The sequence below is a fragment of the Cetorhinus maximus genome, chromosome 18, assembly GCF_964194155.1.
Source record: "Cetorhinus maximus chromosome 18, sCetMax3.hap1.1, whole genome shotgun sequence".
Lineage (NCBI taxonomy): Eukaryota > Metazoa > Chordata > Chondrichthyes > Lamniformes > Cetorhinidae > Cetorhinus > Cetorhinus maximus.
This window is the reverse complement of record NC_135896.1, coordinates 96,781,221-96,804,311: the sequence shown is the minus strand read 5'-3', so window position 1 is coordinate 96,804,311 and position 23,091 is coordinate 96,781,221. Positions and strand designations below refer to the sequence as shown.

Genomic DNA, 23,091 nt, shown 5'->3' with positions numbered 1-23,091 from the left:
GCCTTGTTTGCGTTTAGATGATTTTGATGGTGATGTTGCTTTACAATTAGGTACAGTTTACAACAGTAGAAAACATTCAGAATTAAACCGTGCTTCATAAACCCTACTGAGGTTTGCTATTATTAAATCTCATGACTTTACAAATTCACATTAATATCCTACACTGTCATCATGTTTGGTGTTATATAACTGAACGCCAGTTTCACAGGTTGAATTCCTTCAGTACATAGGGATAGAGTTTCTGCTTTGGATACAATTGGCTATCTGGGCACCAAACTGCATCCAAATTACACTAAGATAAAAGCAAAATACTGCGGATGCTGGAAATCTGAAACAAAAACAAAAGTTGCTGGAAAGACTCACACTGCCCTTTAGTTCTGAAGAAGAGTCATCTGGACTCGAAACGTTAACTCTGTCTTTCCACAGTCGCTGTCAGACCTGCTGAGTCTTTCCAGCAATTTTTGTTTTTGTTCCAAATTACACTAGTTTTGAGCATTTCTTCTAATGCTACTTTAAGAAACAATGAAACTAAAAATGAATGAATTGAAGAATTTCACTGTAGGCACGCTGCTGCTGACACAGGAAAACATGGTAAAAAGGGTAAGTATTTCAGGTTGGAGGTGGGTGGAATGAGAATGCATTTCCCAAATTGTGTTCTGCAGGACCCTGAGGTTCCGTGTGATATATCGAGGTGTCCCGCAGTGGGCCAGGCTTCTGCAACTCGCAGCATTCAACTGCTGCACATTTGAAAAATGCTAGAAAGCTGCTTGTCCAATCAGAAGCTGGCTTCTGGAGAAACCAGCATGTGATTGGTCAAGCTGGAAACGGTGGGAAAGTAAGTTTTCAATGTAAATTCCAGGTTGAGAGTGAGGGAGAGAGCGTACCAGGGAGTGAGGGAGAGAACGGACCAGGGAGTGAGGGAGAGAACGGACCAGGGAGCGAGGGAGAGAGCGGACCAGGGAGCGAGGGAGAGAACGGACCAGGGAGCGAGGGAGAGCGCGGACCAGGGAGCGAGGGAGAGAACGGACCAGGGAGCGAGGGAAAGAGCGGACCAGGGAGCGAGGGAGAGAGCGGACCAGGGAGCGAGGGAGAGAGCGAACCAGGGAGCGAAGGAGAGTGTGTGTGAGAGAGAGAGAGGGATGGATGTGTGTGTGTGTGTGTGTGAGAGAGGGATGAGTGTGTGTGTGTGTGTGTTAGAGAGAGAGAGGGATGAGTGTGTGTGTGTGTGTGTGAGAGAGAGGGATGAGTGTGTGTGTGTGTGAGAGAGGGATGAGTGTGTGTGTGTGTGTGTGAGAGAGGGATGAGTGTGTGTGTGTGTGTGTGAGAGAGAGAGGGATGAGTGTGTGTGTGTGTGAGAGAGAGAGGGATGAGTGTGTGTGTGTGTGTGTGTGTGAGAGGGATGAGTGTGTGTGTGTGTGTGTGTGTGTGAGAGAGAGAGAGAGGGATGAGTGTGTGTGTGTGTGTGTGTGAGAGGGATGAGTGTGTGTGTGTGTGTGTGTGTGAGAGAGAGAGAGGGATGAGTGTGTGTGTGTGTGTGAGAGGGATGAGTGTGTGTGTGTGAGAGAGAGAGAGAGGGATGAGTGAGTGTGTGTGTGAGAGAGAGGGATGAGTGTGTGTGTGTGTGTGTGTGAGAGAGAGAGAGGGATGAGTGTGTGTGTGTGTGTGTGAGAGAGAGGGATGAGTGTGTGTGTGTGTGTGAGAGAGGGATGAGTGTGTGTATGTGTGTGTGTGAGAGAGGGATGAGTGTGTGTGTGTGTGTGAGAGAGAGAGAGGGATGAGTGTGTGTGTGTGTGAGAGAGAGGGATGAGTGTGTGTGTGTGTGTGTGAGAGGGATGAGTATGTGTGTGTGTGTGTGTGTGTGAGAGAGAGAGAGGGATGAGTGTGTGTGTGTGTGTGTGTGAGAGGGATGAGTGTGTGTGTGTGTGTGTGTGAGAGAGAGAGAGGGATGAGTGTGTGTGTGTGTGTGAGAGGGATGAGTGTGTGTGTGTGAGAGAGAGAGAGAGGGATGAGTGAGTGTGTGTGTGAGAGAGAGGGATGAGTGTGTGTGTGTGTGTGTGAGAGAGAGAGAGGGATGAGTGTGTGTGTGTGTGTGTGAGAGAGAGGGATGAGTGTGTGTGAGAGAGAGAGAGAGAGGGATGAGTGTGTGTGTGTGAGAGAGGGATGAGTGTGTGTGTGAGAGAGAGAGAGTGATGAGAGTGTGTGTGTGTGTGTGAGAGAGGGATGAGTGTGTGTGAGGGACAGAGAGAGAGGGATGAGTGTGTGTGTGTGAGAGAGAGAGAGAGGAAAGTGTGTGTGTGAGAGTGAGAGAGGAGAGTGTGTGCAAGAGAGAGAGGGGAGAGTGTATGTGTGTGCGAGAGAGTGGGGAAAGTGTGTGTGCGAGTGAGAGAGGAGTGTGTGCACGGGAGGGAGGGGAGAGTGTGTGTGTGCGAGTGAGAGAGGAGTGTGTGCATGGGAGGGAGGGGAGAGTGTGTGTCTATGCCTGTGTCTGATATGCAAATCCAGTGCTTCAGTATCACTCCCAATTTTAAACCAATTTGTGAGCCGCATCACTCCACCCATTAAAAATGACAAAAAGCTGGTAAAAGACTTCTGTACTTTGTTGAATAATGAGAACTTTTTAATCATAATAAATTTATACATATAAAAGATAGAAAAGGTTTCTGAAAATTTCATTTTGTATGTTTGTATCTATCGCACAAAAGCATATGAAGAATATTTCTTAAGGGTTCTGTCAATACTCCTGGGAGGGCAAAAGGGTTCAGTGGGCGGACAAGTTTGGGAAACGCTGCATTAGAATATAAATACCACCTTCAGTATTTGCATTTCCCTTATTTCTGCATCTGCCACTGTTGGCCAATTGCTTTTAAAGTAGAATAGAAAGACATCAATTTGCTAATAAGCTTAATTAAAATTCTCCTACTTTGTAACATACGCGATTTCAGGCCAACCCAGTGCATCCTTGAGCTGCTTGGCTATCTGATTATGCCCACAGTGATCAGTGTCTTACCTTTCATTAGCATCAGGTCATTAGCAATACATTTTGCTAGTGTTTTTATTAAGAACTTCTGAAGGCATAAGGATTCTCGGAGCAACATTAAAAACAACTGAATCATTTGTTACCATGTTCCAACCAACATTCCACAGCATTTTACTCAATTCTATCTTTCCCACAAATTAACAGAAAGAATTTTTGCACTACACTTCTTTTGCCAACCAACTACCCATTCAACTATACTGCTATTTAATTTAGTTTATTATTAAGATTATGTCACTGATATTTCAACATAGCCAAGTTTCTGTAATGGGCAGCTGACCTGCAATGCCAGTTTTTCTAACCAAGGACCTCGTTAAGATCTACTCTGTTATACCTGGGTTACACTCCCTTTACGATGCCTTAGGGTTTGTGGAACTTCCCAATTGAGAATTGAGCTGGCATTGAGCACAGAGCCTTCACTGAGTTATCAATGAGTCAGGAGGGAGCATTTATGACCCTTCTGTCCTGTTTTCTCCCCAAATGTCCAAGCAGTGCCCAAGGAATAAAAACAGAAACGCTGGAAGTGCTCAGCAGGTCTATGGAGAAAGGTTTCGAGTTGAATGTGACTGGTATGCGCCTCAAAACATTCCCCCTCCACAGGTACTGCCAGACCTGCTGAGTACTCCCAGCACTTTTTGCGTTTATTTCAGATTTCCAGCATCTGCAGTAATTTGCTTTTATTATTTCAGTTCCCAAGGAAGTTGGTATTGTGCCTTAAGTCAAAACATCCTTCTCAGAAGTGCCTCACCTGCCTCATGCTTGCATAAATGAAGGAAAGAATATGTTGCTGTCTATGTTGTTTAGCTAGAAAATAAGAGAAGCCCTGGCTGCAAATGGTAGCTGCTGCACGTCCTTGGCACCACCAAAACAAAGATTGGGGCATTTAGAAATACAAGAACCTGAGAAAGGGCTGAGACGAAGCCAGTATAATTAAAGTCTATCATCAGGAACAACTTAAATTATTTAAAAAAAGGACATGGATTGAAAAAAAAAAATCAAGATTCACAGGAGTTAGGGTACTGCAAAAAAGGCAAAGAATTTTGAAAACTTGACAGTGAGTCACACAGTAAAACACACACTGGCCTTTAGAGATGAGAGACTGACAGGAATAAGGCACAGTCTTGACTTACAATGGCAAAAGGCCAAACCCTTCCAATTTCAAAACATTACTGTCGTCACTGCAAGGAAGGAACTGTGATTACTTCCAGAAGGTAGAAGCGGTAGCCAGCATAGGGGAATCCAGATTGCTTCCAAGATTTCCTAGCACTTACTGGTTAAGATACCATAAAACATTGCTCATGTTGTTATTTGTTAACATTGAATATGAAAAATAACAAGCACAATTATCTGTGCATCAGGGCTGTGCTATGAAAGTAAAGTTTGCCCATGTCTCTTTATCCAGAGTCATGCAGACATTGAATTATGGTTAATGCCTTAAGCATTAGAGTTAGCCTGTTGTTAATAAAATTAACACTGTATTCACAAAAGGTGAACTTGTATAATACAGTGAAAAACAACTAGTGTTAACACTCAAAAGAGTAAGAGCAAAACCCACTAAACAAATGCTGTTTAATTTATTGCTGTTGTGTTGTCAGTTTAAAATGAAAGATTAAAGTGTTTGTAAAAATTGTATCTTGGTTTTTATCAACTTTAACAATTCTGATTAGTACAAGGTAAACTTTTGTTATCATCACATGGTCAGTAATCTGACAGAGCAGAACACTTACCAGTGACAGAACCCACCTGACTTTCATTCCATGAATTTCATGGGTTAGATTCTACAACAGGAGGGTATACTGCACTGCCAGATATTGGCAATATGATGTAGATAACAATTCATCTTTTCTATTTTTAAATGATTCACAATCAGGTGGTATTGAGTGAATTTAGCAAATTCAAGTTATTTCATTGTAAATGTAACCCAAATTTGTTATATGCATAGAACACCCAGACTTAAACAGAAATATGCATGCTGGCACAATTAGCATTTATTTACAATACCTGGAATCTTTTATCTGGATTCGTGTCCAATATAAAGGTTTCATTGGACGGCGTGGTTCTATGATAGGTTTCCTCGCAAGTCTCTCCGTGGTCAAACTGAAATTAGGAAGAGGTGAATTTCCAGCAAGTCCAAATGGTGGGGGTGGAGGCGGAGGTGGAGGCCCACAGCCTGGCAGAGGAGGTGGAGGTGGAGGTCCACAGCCTGGCAGAGGAGGCGGAGGTGGAGGCCCACAGCCTGGCAGAGGAGGCGGAGGTGGAGGTCCAGAGCCTGGTAGAGGAGGCGGAGGTGGAGGTTCAAAGCCTGGCAGAGGAGGTGGAGGTGGAGGCCCACAGCCTGGCAGAGGAGGTGGAGGTGGAGGTCCAGAGCCTGGCAGAGGTGGTGGAGGTGGAGGTTCAAAGCCTGGCAGAGGAGGTGGAGGCGGAGGTCCAGAGCCTGGGAGAGGAGTCGCAGAACATTGAGGCTGGTCTGAAAGTGGCAGTGATAAAGAAGGAGGTGGAACAGGCTGAGATTCCAACTCTTGTGAAGTTGAGGTTGGTGAGGATGATGAAGTTTCCTCCCGAACAGTGTGTAGAAGGTGAGCTGATTGACCATTCAAGTTCAATGATGCAAGGTTCAGCTTTCCTGGGGTACTCAGGTTGCTTTTGGCTAATTTGTCATCACCTTGATTCAACTGGATGAATGTTTCTCTGTCAGTTTGAATGCAAACATTGCGAAAACTTTTTGGCACAAGTTGATCTGCAGTGGATACAGCAATGTCTCTTGTTTCAGATTTACCTTCTTTTCTTTTATTTTCCAATTTATTTTTCAGCTGTGCAGCAGTTTCTTCAAGTTTAGCTATTGCTTCAGCATGTTCCCCGCGGATATGGAAGAGTTTCAGCTCAAAATCATGCTGTTGAGAAACAGTATACAAATTAACATGAATTAAATACATGTAACCAAGCATATCATTATTTGTTTTGTCCTTTAGGGATTTGCTACTTAGGGTCTTACAAGCATTTTCACGTTTTTATTTTTAAGTTTTTCATTTCTGTAACTGAATTGACCCAATAAGGCTACATTGAGGGCAAGACGAAGGTTCTACTCAGTGTGGTGACCCTGAACCAGCTTCCTAGGACAGAGCAATAATTAAATGCAAGATGAACTCCTGGTGATACTGATGCTACACTGAGAACTCCTACAGATGCTAAGGTATGAGCCAAATGCTGCAGTAGTTCAGCCAGTGTAGCACTGGAATTGGAGAGGCAGTATTAACAAAATTAGAAACAGTACCAGAGATAGTTTTGTTACAAGAATTCAAGAAAAGGCTTTCGCTCCACTGAAGAATCTTCAAGATCAGGCAAAGGGGGGAAAAAAAAAGTGAAAGAGTTGGTAATCTCTCTAATGCTCTGTCTGTTGTCTATCAGCAGGTTCCCTTCCAGTGCCCCCTCATGTACCATCATCTACATCCTGCCAGTAGACATGCTAGGAGGCTCTTCAATCAAATGGTAGAGAAACCAGCTGCTTTCTCTGACTACTTCCACCATCACTCAAATAGAGCAGGGTGATCGAGGGTCAACCTAGCGAGTTTCCTGCTAGAAAAAGGTGGCTAAAGAAAACTTCGGACTGCAGTCAGCATTTTGGGAGTGAAGATGTAGTGGCAGACCATACTGTCCCATTTTTCTTCTTCCTCCACCTGTGATACTACCCAATTATAAATTATTGTAGCGCAATAAAATCTAGGTCTACACATTTCGCCACATGTGCCGGGCTTGCATCCTTCCACCTCGCAATTTGGCTCTCAGCTTCTGACCCACTTCTGACTGTCTTTAAGGTAGTTTGCCTAGACAGTGGCTAAATAATGGACTTAATGAGGTACAAGTCATCTTCGCATTTTAATGATGCCATCAGATTTCTGACCCCATACTACCTACTACTTAAAATTCGACAGGGGCTCTGTAGCTCTCTCGTTGGGCTGCCAGCCAAATCTCCAGGAAAATGGCATACACCCAGTTGTGTTGTATTGTCGTCCTTTTTGGAATATTCTTCACTATGTTACAAGCAGCAGGATTTCTGTCTTGCCCTCAGGGATCAAATGAGGAGCAGGGGTTCAATCCAGGGACTGCAACTTGCCAAGAAAATAACACTCACTCCTGCTCTTCGGCCAGGATATGACACTGTGCGCTGGTATGCTAAGTGAATGGAGGTGTACAGGCCTCCACTAGGGCCTACAGGTCCCACTGTTGAGATCCGAGACAATCTGCCTGCATCCTTGAATAGCTCAAAAGTATTTTTCCCCACACCCAGCTCAGTCCCCTTTGTCGGGGACCAATAAGATGGTTGCCTAAGTGGTGCTTCAACCATCAGGTAACCCTGCTAATGAAGTACGCTCTCATTAACCCCACAAGCTCCAGTAAGAGCCGCATTGTTGAGCATCAGGGATATGCACCTTTGCGCAAACCCTGCAAGACTCATCTCTGGAGGACAGCGTCGGATGTGTCCCCCGATTAACAGCTGGGATCAGGACATAAGGAATAGGGAGCTCATGGTGTTGCAGCTTAGTCTATTCCCATATACTTGTTTACAAAACATGATCCATATATCCGGTTATATTGGAATACTAAAGCAATACCATAATTTGTAGCAGAGCACCACAAATTATAATTTTTACAATCAGATTAAGAACTTCCTTCCTTTAGAAACCCGATTGCCTTACGTCCATCTTCATTTTAAAGGCCATGTTTTGTTCAATTTGCAACTGCATTACTGTTAAAGAAGATAAAGCAAAAGAGAACAGGAAATAAAGGTAGTAAGAAGGAGGGAAGTGATTTAAAACCTAATAGGTAGGGGTTTTTGGGATGGCGGGAGTTGCCGCCCGTCACTCGAAGAGTCGGTGGTGAACGCATCCCCACCGATACCGCCTGCCCCATGGCCATTTAATGCTCCGAGGAGTGTTAAATGGTTGGGGATGGGACTTGTGCCCCTCACTCAGGCAGAAGCCCCGCCTCACCGAGAGCTGTCAAACAGTCTGATTGGCCGGCAGCTCTGCAGTCCCAGCAGCACCAGTGCCAGGACTGGGACTACAAGCAGCAGTCTCCAGAGTCTAAGTCCCGGGAGCCCAGGATCAGGTAAGTGTGGGGGAAGGGGTGTGAGGCCCAGGACGGCGGGGGGGGATCTTGATGGAGAGGCGAGAGGTGGCAGGGAGCACCCGTGGGGGCAGACCTTGGAGGGAGGAGCACCGATGTGGAAAGGGGACCCTTGAGGGAGGTGCTGCACCCCCTATCCACCCAAGGCCTGAACAGGGTGATCTTCTGGGCTTCCCCCTGTTAATGTTGAATTTGTGCTACAATAGAATACATGCTTTAAGGAGGTAATGAAGCACAGCTGTCCCCACTTGGGAAGGTTTCAGGAATCATTGCACCAGTATATAAACCCAGTGCATTCTGGGTGTCTGGGGGAACTGAGAGAGTCTGTGACTTTACTTTGCTGTCTTGGAAATAAACCTGTTTTAAGGTGCAGGCTGGCTTCAGACTCATTCTCCCTCAACACCCACCTGCTGCTGAACCCCTCCTGCCAGTCTCAAAATTGAGGTTAGGCGGGAAGTGGCTGTTAAGTGGCCAATAATTGGTCACTTAAGGACCTCAATTGGGATGAAGGTGGGTAGGCTGTGCCCTAGGCCTTGTTTGCCCCTTGTAAAATTGCAAACGGTATTGGGGGAGGTGGTGGGAAGGATGCCAGGGGAATTTTATGGGCTGCCCAAGCTGACAGGGCGATTGTAATATTTTCCCTCAGAATCATAAGCAAATTGCAACATTAGTAAAATATTAATTTGTGATTACGGAGTTCAAAAATGTATAAGAGAATTTGCTGACCTGCCAAAACGGAACCCTGCACATTCCACTAACTGATTTGGGCAAAACTAAACCTAACTCCATGAAAATTAATTCTGAAAAATTGAGAATGGGAGCTTCCTCTGTACTTAGTGAACATTTGTGCATTTGCTAATGAGATCTGGTTCAGCTGACTACAGTGACTGAACCTGAGCAAATTAACTACACCAAGCTCAAGTATGAAATGGGAACAGCATTCCAGGTGACAGAAAGTAATCGTTTAACTTACTATAGAATTGTAAGACAGTGAAATGAAATAGGCAGACAAATGGACAATGAGCGACGTGAAGCTCAGAAGGAAATGGAACTGGGTGCAAAAGGATTTGAGAATTACTCAGAGGTAATGAAGTTTATGTTTTTTTTTAATTGTTCATGGGATGTGGGTGTCACTGGCAAGGCCAGTATTTATTGTCCATCCCTTGTTCAGAGGGCATTTAACCAGACCAGGTAAGGATGGGTTTTTACAGCAATCAGCAATGGCTTTATGGTCATCATCAGACTTATAATTCCAGATTTTTCATTGAATTCAAATTTCACCATCTACTGTGGTGGGATTTGAACCCAAGGCATTACCCTAGGTCACTAGCCCTGTGACAATACCACTATGCCACCACCTTCCCCTAAATCAAAGAGGTGAGATTTTAGATATCAGTTTGGCATTTACTATATGGAAAACCTTTAATTATTGCTAGCAAATCTCCTTAGGCACTCTTCAAGACAAAGCAGTTGGCTTTAAAATAGGAACAGTATTATGCCACCTAATGCGCAATCATGGGACCTACAGCATTGAGTGTTCAGGAAGCAAGTCATGTATAACTGGGTGAGCAATACTGCTGACAGCAGGAGCAATTGTTGTATGTTGTATGTTCAGTAGGTCTCACAAAGAGGTTCTGAGTCTTGTATGGTTGAATGTTAAGTGTGTATTGATCACACATAGCTATGTACATATATACAGGGTATAACCCAAGCTACAAGCTAACTCCATGCTTGCTTCTACACAGGTCTCTGTCCAGTCCACAACCCTCAGGTCATGTGTGACTCTTTACATCGCACTGTGGGCAGTACAGTTTCCCAGTCCCACATTCACCCTTGCTATTCCAGATACCCTATACTACAGCAGTGTGTCAACTTACTACACTCCTGGTGACAAAGCCAGTCGAGCTGTCTGTAGAATTCCTTAAAAATTCCACGAACCCACCTGACCACGCAACTCAGATTATTTCTACAAGTGGGGGACACTGAAATGCAGAGCTACACTTACCATGGAGTGCAGAGTGCAAAGACTTACAGTTGCTCAGAGAAGTAGTGATAAGGCCTTGAGTTCAATATAAGAGAGTGCCACTAATTTATCCCTCATTAAATCAAAAGGGTAGGAGAGTGGGATTAATTGAATAGCTCTACAAAACAGTTAGCACAGGCATGAAAGAACCAATGGCTTCCTTTAGTGCTTTGTCATTCTATTGATTCCATGAATCTATTATTCTGTATTTTGTTAGAACTGTATCATATCTACAAGAACTCTATTTTCTTTTAAAATTTGGAAGGGCATTGCATCATTTGGAAACTTGGGAGCTGGCCTGGATTTTTTTTTCAAAAAAAGGTCATAATTTCATCTTGGACTAGAGCAAGCTTGCCTTTTCCAAGAAACTACATGGCATCAGCTAAGTGACCAGCATGGCAATTGTGGAGGAGAGCTATTTGTTTATTTGAACTGCAATCACTTTAATTGATGGAAGAAAAACTGTTTTAAAGCCAAAGGCGCGGTGATTTACTGGAAATCACCTGACGGAGGAGCTTTATGTTTTGAACTTGTTGTTTTGAACTCAGTTGAGAATTAACTGAGAAGCTTCCCATCTCAATCTCTCCTTGCCTTGCTTTATACAGTGTGGTTAACAGTGTCCAGTTTGGAATCCTCATCTCAGGGAACTCTCTGTATTTGGAAACCTGACAGGTTGAGATGAGAAGGATTGATCCGGCTCTATTTTCCTCCATGCTGAAGCTCCGTTGGTGAGAACCTCCAGAAACCTACTAGGAATAGCGATCATCCTTGCACAAGGGAGCACCAGATTGACAGCATCTAAACCCTGTGAACTTTATCCTTTTCATAAAGTTTTTTTCTTCAACCACCCATCGCTGCAGAGACCCTATTCGTTTGTGGCTTGCCTGTGTGTGTGTGCTGGGAAATTTTAAAAGGGATAGACAGTTACACTTCTAGATTACAAATTGTGTGTTAACCAGTTCTTGCATCTTGTTTCAAAAAAGAAGTTTCATTTTAAAATAAATCAATTATTCTGAGTTTATTGAAAGAAGCCTGGTTAAAGTCTCTTTTATTCTGGGTCTATTGGTAGTGAAGGTAAATAATTGGCCATTTTGGTAAGTGAATTAAATACTTATACTAATGGCACAACCTGTAGACTTGTGGGGCTAGATAAACTGCGCACTCCTCCCATCCCGATCGTAACAATTTGTTCAAGAAGTAATTAACATTACCGCTCTATCCAATTATTTGGGAAAGAGCACTGTAAAATCAGGATAAATGTTTTAATTGCAGGTGGTAATTTTAATTTACACACCAAAATATAAAGATTTATTTTTCACATTTTGAAATACTGCTGGATTTGAGTTGAACAGGTCTGATTCCAATGCTGTCCACGTGGTGGTTTGACAATCAGGAGTTCACTAAAAGTTGGAAGAATCAGAACCAAAATGCATCTTTTTCAAAACCGAATCCAGTTCACACATAGGCTTCTTCAGTAATCCCCGGGACAGAGATTACATCACTGGGCGACTTATATTGGATTTTAATTTCAAAGGAAATAAAGAGTTATAAAGTAAAATGATCCTTTACAAGTCTTTTTGGTGATTTGGATAATACTTAAGGAGTGATTTGGGCCATTAGTGAGTTTAATTTAAAAAATATGTGGGACAAAAAAAAAAGGCAGTGGGCTGTTTTAACATAATGGTGCACTAACACACTGCGCCACTGAGTGGTTGCATGCAGATCTGCGGCCAAGATCCAGAAGAAATTGTCAAATTTAGTCAGGCTCTGAAGGGATCCAGCTGTTGAGGTGGCATGAAATTAAACTTCAGGTTGCCTATAGTGGGGAGGGATAACTAAACTCTCCCTCTGCACTCTTTTTTTTTCCAATTTAGTGTTTCATGGGACGTGGGTGTCACTGGCAAGGCCAGCGTTTGTTGCCCATCCCTGATTGCCCTTGAGTCGAGTGGCTTGCTAGGCCATTTCAAAGGACAGTTAAAAGTTACCCACATTGCTGTGGGTCTGGAGTCACATGTCGGCCAGACTAGGTAAGGATGGCAGATTTCCTTCCCTAAAGGGCATTAGTGAGCCAGGTGGTTTTTTTTTTTCAAACAATTGATGATAATTTCACGGTCACCATTACCAAGAGTAGCTTTATATTCTAGATTTGTTAACTGAATTCAAATTCCGCCAGCTGCCATGGTGGCATTTGAACCCCTGTTCCCTGAGCCATTAGTTGGGTCTCTGAATTACTAGTCCAGCGACAATATGCCACCATCTCCCCATGACTATACCCATTCCCTAGATATCGATTCTAAAACATTATTGGCTAGGGTTGCAGGGCAGTTTGCCTGCTTATCATATTGGCCTGCAGGATTAAGAAAAGGACCGAAAATAAACATGATAAGGGAAAAAAATATAAGCTAGATAAGATGTATGGCTTCTTTTGGTGGGTCTATTAGATAGGTACAATATTACATTATGAAACAGCAATGTCAGGGAATTTGTAAAGGCTGGAGCAGTGAACTGAAATGATAAAATACTGATTGTTCATTTAATGAATATGCTGATAATCCACTAAGGATTTATCAACCAAGTGAATTTTATCCATCTCATATGGGCAGCCAGTTTTGATTTCAGGAGAGTAACATTTTGTGTCTCTGTCACATGAGCAGGGACGTGTTTTTAATTCAAGTGTAAACATTTTATTTTATTTTTATTTGCTTTAAGAAAGCTCATCCCGCCCGTGGATGAGGTTTCCTAAAAAACGCAAAGGCCACTTGGCCTTTTCGCCTGCCCGTCAACCATTCCAGTGGAAAATTCAGCTCAGTTGTTAAGTTAATGGTCTTAATAGGCCTTTTAATTGTTGGCGGATGCGCAGCCTGCTCCGGCGCGCGCCTGCCGACCGAACTACCTCGAGGGTGCACCTTCATGTCGGCACACCCACCGACGTCAACGCGCTTTATATCACACTCGGACATGTCGGGCGTGCGCCCGCTCAATCAAGGGAAAAATCCTGCCCCAGGGCATACTAAGGCTCTGAGAGGAAGTGGAAACTTGCATGGCGGCTTTTAAGAAAAAGCTGGAATGGATGAAGTTTGCCAAAAGCAGGGCTGGGCAATTAGTGAGTAAGTACTGAACATACTGCAAGATTGAGGTAATTGTCAGGTATATGTCATAGGGGGTTCATGTGAGATTTTGGGGGCACTTTTAAAGCATAGCCTTAGTCCTCAGGTCACACAGACATTAGCACCCAAAGAGGAGGGCATGGGAAGAAGGTAGAAGAGCACATTATCTCACTGAAACCAACCTACAAGCAGCTGTAAATGTAATATAGCAAAAGGAGAGGCTAGGTACCCATGGGAGGAAACCCCAGGAAATCATCTCAGATGTTGTGTGGAAGGAGATAACAGTGGCACTGGCTGCCGCCTCTCTCATCTCCAGGACTGTGGATGACCACCAAAGATAGTTCAATGATTCAATGAGGGCAGCAGGTACTTCTTTACTCAGAGAGCAACGAAATGTGGAACTCGCTACCCGCATGGAATGGTTGCGGCAAAAAGGATAGTTGCATTTGACGGGAAGCTAAGTAAGTGGATGAGGGCGGAAAGAATAGAAGGATATGTTGATAGGGTGACATGAAGTAAATAGGGTAGAAGAGGGCTCATGTGAACATAACACCGGCAGAGAGTCGTTGGGCCAAATGGACTGTTTCTCTGCTGGAAATGAATGACCACTTGAGAGACCACTGGCCATGAAGCAGGATCCCAACAAGGTATCAATACCTTTGGGGGAAAAAAAAGAGGAAAGGAGAGGATATTGGCAGAAAAGATGGAGGTCACTTGCACTACAACTAGGAAAGCATTGTTTCACTATATCTTTACAAGTTTCTTAAAATACTTTATTTTTCTTTTGTACTCTAAAATCCATTTTCTGTTGCTGACTTTTACAGAGTTTGTAAAATCTTACCCTGTGGTAAATGTAACACTCTCTAATACCACAGCATAGCCTCTGCTGAAAACCAGGACTATCGCAAGTGCTTTGCAAAGATTCCAAAATGATATACTGGGCAATGATTTACAAACAACTTATGTTGTAAAACATACAGTACAAGACCTGCTTACCTGGGCGGTAACCTGCAGAGAAAACTACCCACCCTTTGTAGAAAAGACCCAATTAGCCGAAGATCAGGTGAGTATGAAAAGGATTTCGCAATCCACTCCAATAAGGAGGGAAGACAAAAATCTCACAAAAGGCATAAGACCAAGGAAAACATCACCACTACACCCAAGCTTGTTCTGACCTGACATTCACATTTGTAGCACTGGACACTTATCAGGAGCAAGAAGCTGGTCAACTTTTCTCTTCCTTAATCTAGGGACAATGGAGGGGTAAAAGCAAAATACTGAGGATGCTGGAAATCTGAAACAAGAAATGCTGGAAAAGCTCAGCAGGTCTAACAGCGCCTGTGGAGTGAAAAACAGAGTTAACGTTTCAAGTCCGTCTGACTGAAGACTGCATGCGGACTCGAAATGTTAACTCTGTTTTTCTCTCCACAGATGCTGTTAGACCTGCTGACTTTTACCAACATTTTCTGACAATGGAGGGGTAATCAGGGTAGATGGTGGTGTGATTGTAATGTCATTGGTCTACAGATCCAGAGGCCCCAGCTAAAGCTCTGGGGGCATAGGTTCAAATCCCACCACAGCCGATTGTGGAAAATAAATTCAACTAATAAATCTGGAATTGAAAGAAAGTCTCAGTAATGGTGGCCATGATGACTGTCAGCGATTGTTGTAAAAATCCATCTAGTTCACTAGTACCCTTTAGGGAAGGAAATCTGCCATCCTTACCTGGTCTGGTCTACATGTGACTCCAGCCCTACAGAAATGTGGTTGGCTCTCAACTGCCCTCCGAAATGACCAAGCAAGCCACTCAGCTCAAGGGTAATTAGGGATGGGCAACAAATGCTGGCCCTGCCAGTGATGCCCACATCCCATGAAAAGAATAAAGGGGCCAATTATTAGACCTTTCTTGTTGTTTAGCTGAGATCAACTAACTGTAAACAGGGATTGAACCTTGAACTGATTCAGCCCCATTGAACGAATGGCGTTTACTACATCAAGGAAACACTTTAGATGTGAAATTTTATTGGTTTTAAACTTCACTAAGCGTTCTCCATCCGATTTGACAGGGTTTCATGTGTAAAACTATGGTCAGGCAAAGAATGGGAAAAAATTACCAGAAGGGGGAATTCAAATAATATTCTAGCATTTCCCACGAATTATCCTAAAAAAAATTGTCATGGTTTTAAATGTTTGCAGTAAGTCGAATTGTTGAAGGAGGGAGAAAAGAGATGAATTTTCCCAAACACGCAGAGATGGGGTTTGGAGGTAGGAGAACTGGAGCAACATTAGACAATTCAGCACTGGGGCAGCTCTGAGCAATCTTGCCGGAGTCGGGGTCTGACCGGCAATAGTTACCCACTCGGCAGCAGACGGTCGCTAATTAGGCTCCAGTAAGTGCCCCACATTGGGTCAAATTGACGATGCTGCTGGGATCTTTCTGGTGCAGCATCGCCAAGGCCAAAGCTCCACAGTTGCCTAGAGGCGGCCTCCCAGGAAGGATCAGCCCCTTTAAACCACCCTCACCCCCTCCCCCCACCCCAAAACTCCCAGAGCCGTGGGTATCACAGGGTCACAGCTGTAACCAGTGGCCATCCTGTGGAGGGGCTCCCCCTCGAAAATGATGACCTGACAACTCAGCTGTATACAGCCCAAAATTGAGGGCAATGCCATGATCGCGCACCACCATTCAACCCAAGTTATCAATATAAACTTTAATAATTGTGCCATTAGAACCAAAGTAGTGTAATCATGATAAATAACAAATCATTAATTAGGCTGGTTTACATCCATTAATTAAACAACATCTAGAAATGAACGTCCTACTTTGTAACTAAAATCTGTACAGCAAACAATCCTGAAATTTGAAAAGGGATAGAAGCCTCACCATTGAACTATCTTTATGCAATAAAGCATTGTACAAACTGCAGCTCAAGTAAAAGCTGCCTTTGCCTACTATGCAAACAAAAAGAATCTTGTTTTAATTCCATGCTGTTACTTATGATGGTACTGCTTTGTGTTAATACATTTTTCATATTCAATAATACGCATTGGTTTGCAGGTTATGCTGCTAGGAATGAGTCCTTGCAATTCAGTGTCAGGGAAATACATGGTATGTGTGTGTGTTTGTTTAGTCTTAGGTATAGGCTAATTGGGATTATGGTTTACTAAGTTCTGTAAAGACAGTTAATTTTTTGGCCATACTACTTTACATATTTTTAAAATTCTTTCCCCTAGTTTTCATTCTTTTTCTCTCAACTCCTGGAGTCAGTGACTCATTCTCAGATATAGTTCCCGTAAATCATTTAACTGGCTACTCATTGTGTAAGAATCTTGACAACGAGTATCAACAACCTTGATTATCATGGGCGGAGTGCTGTGCCAATCTCAACCATCTCATTTGGCATCCAAAAAATCGACACTTCCGGCACAGGTCATGGAAGCTAATTGTAGTGTCCCTACTGCCACCTAGCGGAGATCAGGGAACTCAGCACCTTGAAGCCAGCACCTTCCCAGTCTGAACGGCTTAGTACCATGCTGTACAATGTTTTTTTTCCACCATCTATCAGAAAAGCCATTGCTCTTTAAAAGACTTACCAGTAAAATTAATCTGCAGACACCAGCAAGCAATTTCTGCTGATAGATGAGCAATAAAAATGGGTAAGAAAGGATAAGAATTCAATGGCTTCACCAGTTCTGTTGAAGGGTCATGTGGACTCGAAACGTCAACTCTTTTCTTCTCCACCGATGCTGCCAGACCTGCTGAGTTTTTCCAGGTAATTCTGTTTTTGTTTAAGAAAGGAAGGGGGAAGCTTTACTGACTGCTCCGCGGAGGTAAGTATTTGAAGATGGCAAGTAGAATTTAGAATAATTCTCACCACCAGCTGACTTTACTACAGTGCCTTCCCAAATCCTGTTATCTACTTTGGAAAGGAAGAGACGTCCTTAATATTTGCTACTCCACTGTAGGACCAGGTGCTGTTGCTTTATAAGCATTATCGCCTCGTGTTTTGTATCTTGCTCCGAGATGGAAAGAACAACCTCAATGGCCAACAAGAGAGAAAACCAGCAAGTTTGCAAAGGCAAGTCACAGTGAAAAATGATTACCAATGCATATGTAAAATCACCATCTCAGCCGCAATGTTGATCATAAACCACATTTTTTAAAGCATGCAATGTACTTGAGTACAAGGTGTTGTAAAGTTAAATATTAATTCAAAGGGGGAAATAGTCAATAGCCCTGAAAACAGGCATTGGAACCACGAGGCAAAATTAACTGTGTCCTTTGCTTCAGATGCAGCAGCACGGTAACAGTAAGAGCAAAATACTGCGCATGCTGGAAATATGAAATAGAAACAGAAAATGCTGGAAAAAACTTGGCAGGTCTGACAGCATCTGTGGAGAGAAAGACAGAGTTAACGTTTCGAGTCCGTATGACTCTTCTTCAGAGCTAAAGGGAACTTTTTGCTGCCTGCTAATTTGCATGATTGCTCTGTACAGCCGGCATTAAACTTTGAGTGCCTGCACATTTCAATAAAAGGCCAAAGTTGGTGTGAGGCTAGCCCCGCTTAAAGCTAGCCTGCGCTACGTAAAGCCAGCCTGTACTTCTTTAAGGGGAGCTACATTCTGGTTGGAGCAGGTAGAAGAGTGAACAGCGCAACCGGTCAGAAAGCAGGCTCCAAAGTTCACTGACACTGCACTGAACACAATGTTAGTGGAGGTAGAAAGGAGGAAAGGTGTCACCTGATCACAGGTGGCTGGGAGGCCCTCCAGTTAAACTCTCGGAAGGCAGACAGCCATGGTCAATACCAGGAGTCAAGTCATGATGAGCTGTGTGCAGTGGTACAAAGAATTCAATGGCTTCACCTGAGTGGTCAAGGCTAATAATGTTTAAATGCAATAACCTACCAACTGCACCGGTGACCTCACACACTGCTCAGTTCACCATAACCCCATCTCTTTCTTACCAGCAATCTCTATTAATCATGACTCAAACCCAGCATTCATAGCTTCACCTCACCCGCACACACAGACTACTACAGCTGCAAGTCTCACACTCACATCTCACAGCTTACACACACTGCCACCTATTCAACCATGGCAGCATCATCACCCAAGCACATTCCACCACACTCACTGATCCACTTCTGTCTCTCTTGCTGGGCAAGTTGGTGCATAGCCGGAGGCAGCAGGAGCTGACCAGTATGGTACAGGCATGGCTGCATTTCCTTATCCCAGTGGAACAGGCTGTGGTCACCATCATCAGAAAGTGGTCATCACCGAGGCCATGGTCAGTAGCAGGCTGAAACCATTGCGGATGACTGTATCCTCAAACCTGATCCTCCTGCTCAGATCCCACTTCCCACTCATCCCACAATCTCTTCTGATTTTCAAGCTGTGGCTGGTGTGATCATTTCTATCTCGCCTCACCACAACCCTGCCCTTGTGCCTTTCTTCTTTCAGAAAGCCAAGAAGTACAATCTGGCCAGGGAATGGCGGTGGAGGAAGAGGTGAAGAGCAGGAAGACAACAGTGATGAGGAAAAAACACCATCACTCCCTCTCACACTCGCAGCCACCACCAGCTCAGATACTGGCAGTGCTCATACTTTAGAGGATTGCTTTAAGGTATGGTAAGAGACTGGGCATGAGTTACCTGTAGCCAGGGTAGCACAGGTGCCAGCTCACCAGTGGATGAGGTCGCACACACGAGTTCTTTTGCAGAAGACACAGATGAGCACTTTAATGGATCAGCATACAGACGGCAGCTGATGAGAATTCGCAATGACATGCTCATTGCATTGGCAGACCTGCCAGGAAGCCTCGCACAATGTCAAAGGGCATCGAGGAGTTTGGCACCAATTTGGCCCAGAGCTTGGAACTCATCCCTTCCAGCATGGGAGTGGGGGCCAATTCCATGAGCACACTTGTGAGTCCACCCACAATGCAGAGTCTGACAGGCAATGTTTCAGCTTCCATTGTAACACAGGCAGAGGTCTCTCAATCTCTGGGTATTACAGTGGACGGTCAGGCTGAGGTCATGCAGGCTCAGCTTGTTGTTTTGGGAACTCGGACTGCTGACATCATATCTGCGGACACCAGAGTTCAAAGGGGCTTCCAGGGTGTTACAGCAATCTGCCTTGCAATGGATTACTAGGATGGCCCATGGGAGTGACAGTTGCCGCATGAAGCACAACCATGCTGTCCTCTCGCTGGATGACGGCATTTGTCCTCTCACCACTGCCACTCTGCCAGTTCCATTGTTGTTCCCCATCAGTCAGTCAACTAGGCTGTGGCTGCCCATATTTGGATGGCGCTGTCTGAAGCCCGGCCTTCCAGGGCCAGAGCTGGTCAAGGTCATCCTGCCAGACAATCTTCAGTCTCCCCCATTGAAAGACATCAGCTTCCCCAGCCATGCTGCAGCCACTGGGCACCTGCATAGGAACACTAGGATAGTTAAAGGCACACAGACATACACTAAGGGAAAGCATAAGGGTGGAAACTGATTTTTAAATGCAATACGGCATGGTTTGCTTTTTAAATTTGGTTTGGAATGTTTATTTTTTGTTGGATGTTATTTTTATCATTGTGGTCAAGTAGACACTGTTTCATGATCAATAACAGAGTGAAGGCAAGGTTTGGGACTGTTAGTGAATGGGGACTTGCGATTATGTGTACCGGCATCATAGTCCAATGAGTTACTCACAGGCAAACAAGCCTGAAAAGGCTGCGTTGGCTGCCTCCTCCCTTCCTCCTCCTCCCCCTGCTTCTCACCACTGCTGTGCCCGCATGAAGAGCAAGTGCCAACATGACCAGCGTGTTCGGCTATGCGTGAGGCATTAGCTGAAGTGTTGAGGTCAAAATGGCAATGTGGGCATCAAATCAGTGTGTTGGTGTCAAAAACTGCCTATTCTGCATGTCTCCAGCAGAAGCTCCCTCAACAAATGTTAAAACCCTCACCGAAACGATGACCAGCCTGGCTTGCACCAGAGATGGCATTTGGAATGGCACTTGTAGCGCTAAAAAAACAGGTGCAAAGGTCCTGAAATTTGCTCTATTATTTCACAAAACTTTATAAACCCGATTATGGTTTATAATTTAACATTTAAGTTCCTTATTTGAATGCACTCTCAATGAGTTGATAACTCTTGCCTTGGAAATCAAATAATTCACTTTCTTGTATACTAGGTTTAGTGATACACATTATATAAGAGAGATTGTCAGGTTAACAAAACAGCTCGGAACAGGATTAAATTACGGAAGTTACAAGGGTCGATAGGCAAATAGGCAATAAGTTTCAATGCAGTACGAAGGGCAGGAGTTGTCACAATGCAAAGTTTTATTAAAACAACAACATTAGCAACAGTAAGTGAAGCTAACTTATTAAAGTTGAAAGAACAAATAGAAAAACTATACAGAAATGCACTTTATGAAAGGTGTGAGTTCTGTAAGTTACAGCAAATCTTTTGTTTTTGCATAGTTGCACAGACTGAGAAGGCAGAGCCAGTGCCTGAGTTCTAAATGGAGTCCTAAACTTGTTGCTACAGGGTGACTAACACTGTTGCTGTCTCATTATTTTGCAATTAGAACTTGAATTATTCAAAATGGTCTCGTCTATTATAAACAAACACTGACAAAGAGCTTTTTAATACTGATGACGTTGATTGTTTCATAGCCACTTTGACAACAAAAATGCACATTCATAACAAAAACACAGTAAAAAAAGTCATCCAGGAACTGTTTAGTTTACTGAAAAGGCTTTAATGTTTAAATATGACATTTATATGACAATAGAATTCAAATATTTCATTATTAGGTAACAAGGAATTCATTTTTTTTAACATTCTTCCAGTCTCAAGATCTTTAAACCTGCCAAGTAGGGATGGTGTAAACAGAGATAAAAGGAAATTTATGTTCAGCTCATGAGCAATTGGGATATTGGGCAATAAGTGTACGCAGTAAGAGAAAGAAAGGAATTTGACATTTGATGATATTAAGCCCTTTAACCTGTTCTGGTAATTAGACTTAGCCTTTACTGATACTAATGTAACAAATGAAATTGGCCTGTATGTGATGGAATGGCAAGACTCAACTACCTTCTTCTGTCTGACACAACAGCAATAGATTTGCAAAGTTCAAAATAAGAAATCCAATGCCAAACATGTTCATATAATTTCCTTTCCGTCGGATAATATTAATTTTAGTTAAAGCAAACATTGCTAATTGCTGGGAAGGAAATTTTCATTTGGTAAATGGCATGGTTTATTATGAGTGGCATCTGTGTAATATCAAGCAGAGATGCAGTTTAATGGTGATGTTCATGTATTAGAAGGAACAGTTTACATCTGGACACCATTAGCTCCAAAACGTAGTTATTTTACTTCAAACCTGAAAACAATTTTAACATGCATAATCAGGTGATTTTCAACTAGCACCTACAGCCATATTAAACTTAGTTTGGTAATAATTTATTTGAAAACTTTGTTGCTGAAATAGCATTCTTTTCTTATATCTTGCATAGGTCACCAATATTAGCCAATCTTTGTAACACTATTTGAGAAATGCTAAAATACAATGCAAGTTTAGTTGAGTTATACGCATGTCTTAAATGTGCTACCCGGCAACGGTTGATCGACAATATGCAAACTTCACACAATCTCACATTACAACTCTTTAGTTTTCAGGTCAGTTAGCTTGTCAAGTATGTTAATTGTTCAAAATATTTGGCATTTAAGTTGATTTTACCTGAAGTAAAAACCATAAAAATATGCAATATAGATTTCATTTTTGCACTTCATGTTTTTCTCTTTATGAAATTTTAATGGAGATTGTTCTCGAATCAGAACTCGTATCAGAATATACTGTTACATTAAATGCACTGGAATTTCTTAACCTAACAAATTATTCTTGTGAAATAATTGGACAACACTGTAGACAAACAGAAGAAAAATCCAAAGTAATAAAGTGTAAAATGTTATTGTTGTAATTCTACACTTGGTGCTAATAAAAAGTTAGATTTAGATTATTTCCAATAAGTTTGAACAGAGAAGTTGGAGTTTCCTGAAGGTCTGGATAAATTTTAATGATTTGCAAATCATGTATCCTTATCTCTCTTCTCTTCCTTGCAACAAGTTGCTGGCTGATTTACCCACATTACAACACAATGCCTTGTTCAAAAGACGTTAATTTTTCAGCAAAGTTCTAGCCCCATGTTCTCATTATAAAAATTAATTTCTCTCAGTTCTGCTGCTGGTCAATAAATGGCTCCACTCCATGAATTTCTGTTAAAAATGACGGAAGATGTCAATAGTACTGCCTATATCTGGGTGGGTACGTGGACAGAGGCAGAGAGGAGATTTAAAATTTAAAGAGACACACTGCGTGGCACAATTGATTGCAGAGCAATCAGCCGTACTACCAGAAAGACTTTTCTTTTTACTACTTTTAAACAAATGGCTGAAATTCTCGGAAATAATGCTAGTATTCTGCTGTAACTTAGATAGGAGGGCAAGAGAACCCACTGGAAAAGGCTCAGACACGGTTTGCTGTTGTAAGGGGTAGACATTTGTCTACCTTCGGGGTCACACTCCTTACACTGAAAGGGCCTGTCCCACTAACTCCATTGGGACCCAACATATTTCTAGAGGCAGGCACACTAAGCGATTGAGAGATGCTAGCCTTCAGATGGATGATCGGAACTGCCGCGGACTAAAATTCCTAAAATAAAGATCGATTTGTCTCCTTACACAAGGGTCTGAGCAGGGCAAGGCTTTGCAAATTAAATGCCCTCCCACTGACCCTGAAAGCT

At 43.0% G+C, this 23,091-nt stretch overlaps 1 protein-coding gene across 2 annotated transcripts in view; it reads right to left on the bottom strand.

Annotated features, from left to right (window-relative positions):
- Positions 1 to 23,091, bottom strand: part of LOC144693385 (formin-like) — a 337,591-nt gene that overhangs the window by 201,810 nt on the left and 112,690 nt on the right. For both annotated transcript variants that reach the window (XM_078563248.1, XM_078563249.1), the window contains one exon: positions 5,036 to 5,925. In XM_078563248.1, the coding sequence (XP_078419374.1) occupies positions 5,036 to 5,925 (890 nt within the window). The remainder of the gene's footprint in view (positions 1 to 5,035; positions 5,926 to 23,091) is intronic.